Raw genomic sequence first — 9,974 nt, forward strand, 5'->3', positions numbered from 1 at the left:
TACGAGTAAAGGTACTGCATTCAAAATGTTACTTAAGTAAAAGTACAAAAGTATTATCAGCAAAATGTACTTAAAGTAAATGTATTTCTTATGCAGGAACACTCCCTCTTTTCAGAGTGTTATATTATGAATAATACATTGTATTATTGGATATTATTACTTAATGTTGTAATTTGTCAATGTGTAGCAAATTTGAGGTACTCTATACAATACTGGTTAGTTTAATAGTAAAGCACTGCATCATATTGTATAAGCTACTTGTATGTTTTGCATGTAAAATCTTAATCTAAAAAGTTATTAACTATAGCTGTCAGATAAATGTAGTGGAGTAGAAGTATAAAGCAGCATGAAATGAAAATACTCAAGTAAAGTACAATTACCTCAAAAATGTACTCAAGAACTACTTGAGTAAATGTACTTAGTTCCTCTCCACCACTGGTAACACCTGGGCCTTTCCTACTAAAACAAGTCAAAATGTCTGCTGTGAAAAAGGCCTGTTGTAAGATTAAAACCTATGAAATAGGTAGGCCTACACCCCCACCCATTCTTTCTACATTAAATGATCTAATAAAAAGTTAAAACTGTATAACAATTAAAAACCATTTTAAAAATGTGCACATCCTCCCATGCTGCATGGTTGCCCGCACTCCCCTCCTGGGCTCATATTTCATTACATTAGTTCATCTTTAAAAGGAGGTGGAGGAGGGGGGCCTTCTCTGAGGCGGTCCCGCATTCAGTACGCCCCTGTCTCTGTCTCATAGTTAGGGCACCAAAATAACTCGGTCGAGAGAGACGCTTGTTTTTGTTTGTTTGTTTGTTTACCTGAAAGCCAAAACTCTTCCAGGATCCACATTTGCAACTCTCCTAGTATCCACGCCGTATTTTTCTCCATGCCTTCTAGCGTAAAGCCCCCGAACGTCACCTTCCCTCCCCCTCCCCTTAGCAACAGAGGCAACATGGCGGCGTCCAGTAACGCGGAGCATTCTCCAGAGATATCGACGCCTTTAAAGATACCGAAAACCGAGGTGCCATCCCCCGAGTCGGAGGATTTGAGTGACAGTAATCAATACCACTCCAATCCCTCGACACCTAACCGCTTCTCGCCTTTGAACGTGGGCTCAGGGACCGCGGGCCGGACGGCGGCCTCATCCTCCTCCAACAGCTTCACGGCTTGCCGAGGGATGTCGTGGACCCCGTCTGAGACAAACGCCCTCATCGCGGTCTGGGGCAACGAGAGGCTGACGGAGGCGAGGATGCAGCAGCTGGAGGTCGCGGGCACCGTGTTCTCCGGTAAGGCCCCCGGTCCTGCCATGTACGAGCGGGTGTCCAGAGCCTTGTCGGAGCTTGGATATGAGAGGACCCCGTCCCAGTGCAGGGAGAGGATGAAGGTAAATAAGGTTATGAGGACACAACAATGGCTGTACATGTCCGTCCTCCATCACCAGGACTTCTACCTGTAGCTTTGAGACTGAGCTGGAGTTGCTAACAGTAGCTGCCATGCAACTAATGGGGGCTTGCAATGCACTGACATGTAGGACAAGGGGATGTTGACAAAAATAAGTCCAGTCACATTTGAAAATGCCCAGTTGTTGAGCAGATAGCGTTAGCTAACAGCCCACAATGGAAGAATCAAGCCCCAAGTGTCAGGCTGTTGACATTGTTGTAGGTTTGTTGGCACACCTCACTTCTCAATGGATGCAGTAATCCACCTGCACTGAGTTGACCCTCCTTATAATACACTGCGCGTTGTGTTTGAAGTACACATCATACTAGTGGCCAGGTATTGTATTAAATATGACATAGGGTTTCAATGGATAAAATAGCTTTTTAGTTTATTGCGTTGAGTTGTTTCCTTACTGTTATCACCAAATGAATATCATAGTTTTTATTCTTTTCATTTACAACCACATTGCTCTCTCCAAGACCCAGAAATAGTTGTCTCTATTAGGGTGAAATTAATGCTAACAACTAAAAATTTTAATCATTAATTGATTCAGTCACCTCCCTGCATGTAATAGATAGATAGGGTGATACTAATGTGTTTTACACTTGTCATCAGAAAGGACAGGGTGATCCTATCCATGCATTTGACACCATTGCATTAGATGTCAACATACCCAAGATAGTTTCCTTTTCAGCATCTTCAGCATGTTAAGCGACATATTCTATACAATTTGAATTCCAATGGGTTGCCAAAAAATGACAGAAATAACAAAATAATCATTATGTCCTGCAGGAGATCAGGGTTTTAATCAAATGTCATATCATATACTCGGCACTCCAGACACAATGCTTTATTCAACAGTGAAAAAGTGTACCGATTGTGATGCAGAAACTCAGGGTATCTGCCGATACTGAGGACCGATCCAATACTATAGCTCTCTTTTTCCCAAATGTATGTTTCCTCACTGCATGGAATTCTTCTCATGCAAGTTAACACGAGGCTGTAACTGTGAAACATGTAACACACCTAACACACTCTGTTTTCTACTACTACTGCTACTACTGGTGTTTTGAACAGATACAGACCTGACAAACAGCACTGAGTTTCTGTGGTAAACAGTGATTAGAGCTGATGTGGCACTGCTGTCCTCTGCGTGCTAACAGGACAGCTGAAATATGTTTTGCTTCTCGTTCCTTGTTTGAGCTTCACTGTGCAGAATGATGTATGTGCAGAGTTTGATCCTAGGGTGGGAAAACGCCTCTTGAAATCGCCAGGAAACCAGTTGAAAATGTGAAAGAGTTAAAATTTCTTGGGACTATAAGCTCATCAGAGATTATACTTTTTGCGGGAGCTCAGGAGATGTGGCATTTCAGGGAAAGCTATGGTCCAGTTTTACACATCTGTTGTAGAAAGTGTGCTAACTCTATCGCAGTTTGGTTTGGTAGTCTGACTACTGCTGAAACAAATAAAGAAATACATTAGAGAAAAAAGTTAAGACCGCATCTAAAATTACTCACCACTCCTTCCCATCCATCTCTTCGAGTTATAGTTTGGCTTCACCAAAAGGCTCTGAACATTGTTAGTGATGATTCTCACACAGCAGCTCCTCTCTTTGAGGAAATGCCCTCTGGGAGGAGGCTCAGACAACTCCGTTTTAAATCTGAGCGCTTTAAAAGAAGTACATTCCTTGAGGCTATTCAATTCTTGAATGGTAAAGTGGCACTTTAAGGTACATTTTGTTTTTTAAGTTTATGATTTGTAATTATTAATGGTATTTTGCGTATTTTTACTTCCGGCAAGGAGCTTATGTCTTTGGTGCCATTTGTTTGTCTGTCAGCAGGATTACAGAAAAACTACTGGCCAGATTTTCATGAAACTCGGTGCACGGGTGTAGCACGGGCCAAGTAAGAACCCATTTTGGATCTGATCACGGGGCAGATACACAAATTATTTTTCACTTTGTCTATGGCAAAATGAACTGAATTAATTGCGCATGCGTAAACCCGTCGTAACTAAAGTGAATGGTGTGCTGCAACTAAACATACAACAAAACATAACAGCCACCCCAAACTTCACTGTAGAAACAGATGCAGCAGGTATGTAAGAAATATGCAGTCAGGGATGGGATTTTTCCCGATTAATCCAGAATTCCAGATTTTCCGACCTGAAAATGCAACCCACGTGAATCATAAAAAAATATCTTATGGTCACGCTAGCTTCTCTGTTGTCTCCTCTGGGTGTTTGACCCAGGGCGGGGCTCAAATCCTGCACACACACACACACACACACACACACACACACACACACACAGCGCACAGCAGAGCAGAGAGGCTGTGGTAGAGACAGTGAACCAGGTGAAGTGACGGCAACGTTTTACTCCGAGTTGACAACAACTCAAGTAAAAAATAGAAGAAGTAGAAAAGCGATATTTCCACCTGCTTTGTCCGCAGCTGTAACAACCGCAGCGTGCTTGTTTGACTGTAATTCTAACAGTTTTGGAAATATGTCCAGACATACAGTATATAGTGGTTGAGCTTGCAGATTTGCATGTGATGTTGTGTTGAAGGAGTTCACCAAGGCAAATTCCTAACAATGTTTGTTGTAATGGCAAGAAAATTAACTCAACTCATTATTATTATTATTATTATTAGTATTCCAAGTAAAGGATCTTTAAAGTCAGTCCTTGCTTTCTGAGCCACTGTCCTTTATTGATCTTTGTTAAACATGTAATAAAATGTGATGTTACTTCGTCCTTGCAATGTTTCCAAACAACTTACTGACAGAAAGTGCTGAAAATATAAGACTATATTGAGTCAAGCTTTGCCAGTGTTAGCTAACCACAAATAGCACTGTCAGCCTTTCTGGGTTCATAGTTAAGGCCTCGTGCCACTGCCTTCACATTAAAATGTATTTATTGTGCAGGACGTACAGGAAGTGTTGAGTAGCAGCAGTAGCATTACAGTAGCGGTAAGTATTAAATGTGGTGTGGTGACGTCTGGCCGATACCCGCTGCACTTAATAAGGTCAGTCTCGCGGCCGATGGATGGGATTGCTGCACAACTTAAAACTTCACTTATTGCAGTCCACAGCCGGACAAATTCACTTGCTGTTGAACATGAAAGCGCCTTAGACTCGCTGTAAGTAACCAGCTTACATTGGTAAAAGCGTGAAGTGAACCTTTCTTTGAGTCACCATACTGTAGAACTGTCGCAACAAAGTTGACCGTTACCGGAACAACAGCTGAGTAAATCCTTTATCCATCCTCCCATCACATACAGACGCTGCGGCGCTGCTACAGCCGCGTGAAGGAGCATGGCATCGGCAAAAGGAAGAGCAGCTACACTATAGAGCAGCTGGAGAAGGTGTTTGGTCAGGGAGGCTGGGACTCCCAGAGTTGTGCCCCGGTGCTGATCAACAGCAGTGGGCTGTATCAGGAAATGGAGTCCGATGGCAGCACCCTGGAAGACTTCTCCCAGGAGGACTGGTGCAACCAGGTGCTAGACTCAGCCTTCCAGGAGGGAGACATGGAGACTGGTGAGTGTGCTAGCAAGCAGTGGACAGATAGCAATAAAAGACACAGAAATAATGGGTTTGAACTAATATGTGTGTTTGTTTTCTCTCTAGAAGAAATCCAGGTGCCTAAAAACAGAGCTCTGCAGATTCAAGCAGAGCTGTCAGAACAAACCCAGTAAGTCAACTAGAACAAAGGCTGACCTCGCTTTGTCTTTGTACATGGAATATGTTTGATATAAAGCTTTATGTTGTAAATTGTGAATTAGCCTAATCATTGCAAATTACTGTGGAAAAGCCACCACTGTATTATTCTGACATTATTCTGAATGGGATGTACTTAGTGAAAATCTTGTTGCCGTTATCTTTCCCCAATTCATTCAGTCTGCCAGGTGAAACAGATGGCCCTGTATCCCAAAAACATCTTAGGATAAAGATGATCTTAGTCCATAAACATACAATGGAACAAAGATTATCTTAGTTTTAAGATGTTTGTAGGAAATGGGTTAGATTTTGGTCATTCTCAAATCTGTATCCGTGTGCAGTGCTGTCTGCCGGAGTGTCTTCTGTGATACTACCACTGGGAGGCGCTAAAGCCAGAATCTTTCAAATCCTTCACATAGGGAGTCTCCGCCTCACCTCTTGGTGTTCTTTTGTTTTAAAATTGCAAAATTGCTCTTTAGTCCCTTTATACTGTGTCAAAGACATTACAAGAGACTTTTTTATATATATAAGCTGATATGAGTTTATCATCTGTAGAGCTATGAATGCATAAATATTACCTGAGGCTGCTGTTCCTCTGAAACAGAGCTCTTACCACCATCTGGTGGCTTGCCAGACCAAAATGAAAACCAATAAATTGGGCAGAGGTAACATAAGTATTTTAAGCCACAGGAGCTCCCAAAAGCAGGCTAACAAGGTGCTACTTATGTCTGACAGCTCACTGCTGGTATAGCACTTTCTAACATGGGAAGCGTGTTGTATTACTTTGTCATTAGTATGTATCTTGGGTTCTCTGCAGAAAAAGAGACATGATGCAGACTGTGATGCGTATCCTTGAGTCAGTGCAGCTGAAATGGGAGCACTTCCAGACGTGGACTGAGTTCTCACGGCTGCACCTCTCCAACAAACTGGCCATCTTTGGCGTGGGCTACAACACGCGCTGGCGCGAGGACGTGCGTTACCACTACGCCGAAATCAGCTCGCAGGTGCCGCTGGGCAAGAGGCTTCGTGAGTACTTCAACCCAGAGAAGCCAGAGGGCCGCATCATCATGACCAAAGTTCAGAAGATGAACTGGAAGAATGTCTACTACAAGTTCCTGGACATTACCATCAGCGAGGCACGCTGCCTGGAGCTGCACATGGAGGTGGACTGGAACCCTGTATCCCAGTCCAGGGCAGCAGGCTGCAGCAAAGGCACCTCCCACTACCTCCTTCCTGGGGACATCCCCAAGGCGTATGGACTCTACGCAATTGGCTACGAGGCAATGTCGTCCTCTGACACCGCTCAGACCTCTCCCCAGGGTGATAGTGAAGACCATAGCTTACCTCAGTGGGAGTCAGAGAACGGGGCACAAAGTCAGGCTGATGGAGAAGGTGCAGGGAAAGGTGACAGGACTGGGGCTAAAGTCACTTACTGCTACCTAGGCATAGCTGAGGATAGGACCATACAGCAGTGTCTCTTCCAGCACTTTCAGGGCTCTGGCAAACACTATGTCCATGGTGAACCCTCCACTGTGACGCGTTTCCTGCAGGAGAACTGCTGCGGTGCCGTCACAAGTCAGGATGGGGAGGGAGGTGAAGACTCGTCTCAGCGTTTTTCCATTTACATAAAATTCATTGAGGTGGAGCTGGACTTCCTCTCAGCAGGCTCCCTGGTGGAGTGCCTCGAAACTGCTGTTGGTTATTCCTTGAAATACAACAACAGAGAAACATCTTAACTGCACTCAGTGTTTCAGATTTGTATTGACTAAAGATATAATTAACACGTGTTACAGCCAACAAGGCAACATGAACGGTGACCAATTCTGTCTGTTAAAGCATGGATGTGTGCAAGAGTCTGGCATATTTTTGCAGCCTTTTCAGCTCTATTGAACAGATTTTTCAGTAGACCCTTATTAAGTCCAAAAAGAATGACTATGCACAATATGGCAAATGTATTGTGTAGAAATATGGGGACAGTAGCTTAAGTATTTCAGAGCTGCAACATCCAAGAAGTATGTACTTATTATTTTATGCTAATGTGCACTACAAAGGTTTCTGCTGCTTGTTTAGTGTAGATATTGCCTCATCAGGGAGTGTGGGGTTGGCAAGGTGACTACTGCAGTATGCATCTGTCTACCTCAGTAGGATGTAGCAAACAAGGCAGCGAGGGCACCACAGCGTGTATTTATTCTGAAACTGCCTTTACTTTGACTGTTGAGGTCTGGACCTGAATTCACAAAGCATCTAAGAGTAACGGCTGATTTATGCCTTACGTTTTGCACGTGGAACTGGACTGCAGCTAGAGATGCTTCCATGCAAATTAGGGAGAAAATTAGTTAGTTCAATTGTATAGGTCTGATGGTTTATCCAGCAGTGTGAACACTGGGTGCGCGTCAAAACCCCGACCGGCCGGTTGGGCGTGGTTTCCACTCCATTTCAATTCAGCACACAAAACACCACATGCTGCTCATGCCGACCTGTATCGACGGCAGTATACAAAACCCCATGTGTACCAACAGCATCGTTAATTATACAGTCTAATAAAAACATTTTTCACACGGCTGAATCCAAATGGAAAGGGTTCTGTAGTGTCTCTGCAACTTTAAAAATACTAAATTAAAGTTTATCACAGCATCTCTACCACCGGCTGCTGTTTGATTTTCAGTTTCGTACCTGCCGCCTCATATCGTGCCTGCTCTCCATTTAACCGGGGTTCCCGCCCTTGCCCTTATTTAAAAAAAACAACCAAACGGAGCGCACTTTTCAAGCTGTCTGGGTTATCTGTGTAGCTCACTTGCTGACTCTCTTGCCTGGTCTTTTATAGCTCTAATGCACATTCAAATGCTTGACTAGGTTGGTGGTATTCAGAGTTTTGCTCCTGCACAAGCAAACACTGAATTTTGTCTTTGCTAGATATTCTGAAATACTGCCAGATCACTAAGGAAATTATTGATTTACTTGTTATGTGTTTTTGGTGCCATGGTATCAGCCAAAATGAGAAATCGCTGATTTTACACTGGAGTGTAAATATACACTAAGCCAATATGTATTGTTGGCCAGTGCTTTGGAGCATCTCTAGCTGCGGCTGTGGGGTTGTGGGTATCAGTGGACCAACACCACAGCACCTCCCACATACTGGTATTTTAAATGCACCAGTGTTGCAGATACATAATCACATGAACACATGATCGTGCCAGTGGTTGAGGTAATCTACTTGCTTACAGCCTAAGATCACAGATCTACAACTTCTAGTAAGGGTAAGACTATAAGCTGCAGAGGTTTACTCATCCTTGACTAATAATCAAACTGAATTCTTTATGAACATGATTCCTGAGGTTATGTGCAATGTGCCAGGAAGGGACTGTGTAGAGAAGAATCAAACAATGGATAAGTCCATATCATATGTTTATGAAATCTACCTTATATATCTATAATATATATTTAAGAATATTGTTGTTCTTGAGCATTCCAGCTTTTGCAAACTTGCAATGTTCATTTGTTTGGGTATACAGTATATAAAGATAAATATGATATTTTATATTTTATCGGTTGACATCATGTCTCGTATGTGATTGTTTGGAAGTCACCGTCTTGTATGTTTACATGTTTGAAAAACAATAAATGGGGCACTCACTGTCATTTGTTACACAGTGAACATTGGTTTGTGAGTGTTTGTTTGAGCTGTAGGTTGTACTTACTTTAGAAATTCTGAATTATTTACATATTAAACATGCTATGCAGTGCGCTGTCCTCAACAATGTATTATACTAAAATGTTTATATTCCGTGGAAAAAGTATAGTGGTGTAATACCAACCTGCAGGTTCAAGTTTATGGACTGTGCAGAAGTTTGTTTTTGGGAAACACAAGACGTTTTCTAGAGTCAGGAAAGAAGGCGGCATTCCAGAGGTGAAAAACAGCCGAAGGACTATTTACAATAAATGTGCTGACGCCCCAAAGTCAACCATGAGGTGCTACTTTTGCGTTTTAGCCAAGCGTGGCTCTTGGAATGTCAATGTCTGTGGGCCGCTTCACCACTTTGGTCCAAACTGAAATATCTCAACAGGTATTAGATAGATTGCCATGAAATCCTGTACAGACATCCATGGGCCGCAGAGGACGAATCCTCACACTCTTCTCTAGCGCCACCAGCGTGTGGACATTTTTGGTTTAGAGTGAAATTTCTCACCAACTATTGGATGGATTGCTATGCAAGTTGGCACAGATAGGATGAATTGTAATCACTTTGGTGACCCTCAGACTTCTCTAGAGCCATCATCAGGTCAGAATTTAATTTGTTTATGAACAAATATCTGCAAAACTAATGTCCTTCCCATCAGCCTCAGCTGCACTTTGTGTGTAGTGCTAATTATAAAATGTTAGCATGCTAACACACTAAATTAAAATGGTGAACATGTTAAACATTATACCTGCTAAACATCAACATGTTATCATTGTCTTTGTGAACATGTTAGCATGCTGATGTTAGCATTTAGCTCAAATCAGCACTGTGCCTGTAAATATAGCCTTGCAGGCTTGATTTTTTTTTGTTGTTGTTTGTTTGTTTGTTTTGAGGCAGAGCACCCAGCTGAAGTTCAGGGCCGGAGCACACCCGTTTCCACTTATGAACTCTATGTAGAAATAATGCCTCACCTTCAATGGGTAGACCACTGTGTGAAATTTCCGTGGATGTAATTGCAGTAGCTGAATGAGTGTGTGTTGAGTCTTGGAAGATGTAATTCACCCGTGTGGCCAGGAGATGGCCATAGATCGCTACTGCTGAAAATCCCCACATGGTAGGCCAGAAACAACAAAGAC

General features: G+C 42.8%; 1 protein-coding gene across 2 annotated transcripts; it reads left to right on the forward strand.

The window, feature by feature from the left end:
• The first annotated feature begins 592 nt into the window (after window positions 1-592).
• LOC122888082 (myb/SANT-like DNA-binding domain-containing protein 2) lies at window positions 593-8,813 on the forward strand. Of its 2 annotated transcripts, XM_044222042.1 has the most exons (4): window positions 613-1,388; window positions 4,723-4,978; window positions 5,069-5,132; window positions 5,976-8,813. In XM_044222042.1, exons 1-4 carry the CDS (start codon window positions 891-893, stop codon window positions 6,892-6,894), a joined length of 1,737 nt encoding a protein of 578 aa, XP_044077977.1. In that variant the 5' UTR covers window positions 613-890; the 3' UTR covers window positions 6,895-8,813. The 2 variants fall into 2 exon arrangements, with proteins under 2 accessions (XP_044077976.1, XP_044077977.1); XM_044222041.1 differs by having other exon boundaries at window positions 593-1,388; window positions 4,723-5,132.
• The last annotated feature ends 1,161 nt before the right edge of the window (window positions 8,814-9,974 follow it).

The sequence above is a fragment of the Siniperca chuatsi genome, linkage group LG14, assembly GCF_020085105.1.
Source record: "Siniperca chuatsi isolate FFG_IHB_CAS linkage group LG14, ASM2008510v1, whole genome shotgun sequence".
Classification (NCBI taxonomy): domain Eukaryota; kingdom Metazoa; phylum Chordata; class Actinopteri; order Centrarchiformes; family Sinipercidae; genus Siniperca; species Siniperca chuatsi.

Coding starts and splice junctions, on each gene's coding strand:
- LOC122888082 (XM_044222041.1), top strand. CDS start 891: ATGCCTTCTAGCGTAAAGCCCCCGAACGTCACCTTCCCTCCCCCTCCC. Junction 1,389..4,722: donor AGTGCAGGGAGAGGATGAAG/GTAAATAAGGTT, acceptor CATCACATACAG/ACGCTGCGGCGCTGCTACAG. Junction 5,133..5,975: donor GAGCTGTCAGAACAAACCCA/GTAAGTCAACTA, acceptor GGTTCTCTGCAG/AAAAAGAGACATGATGCAGA.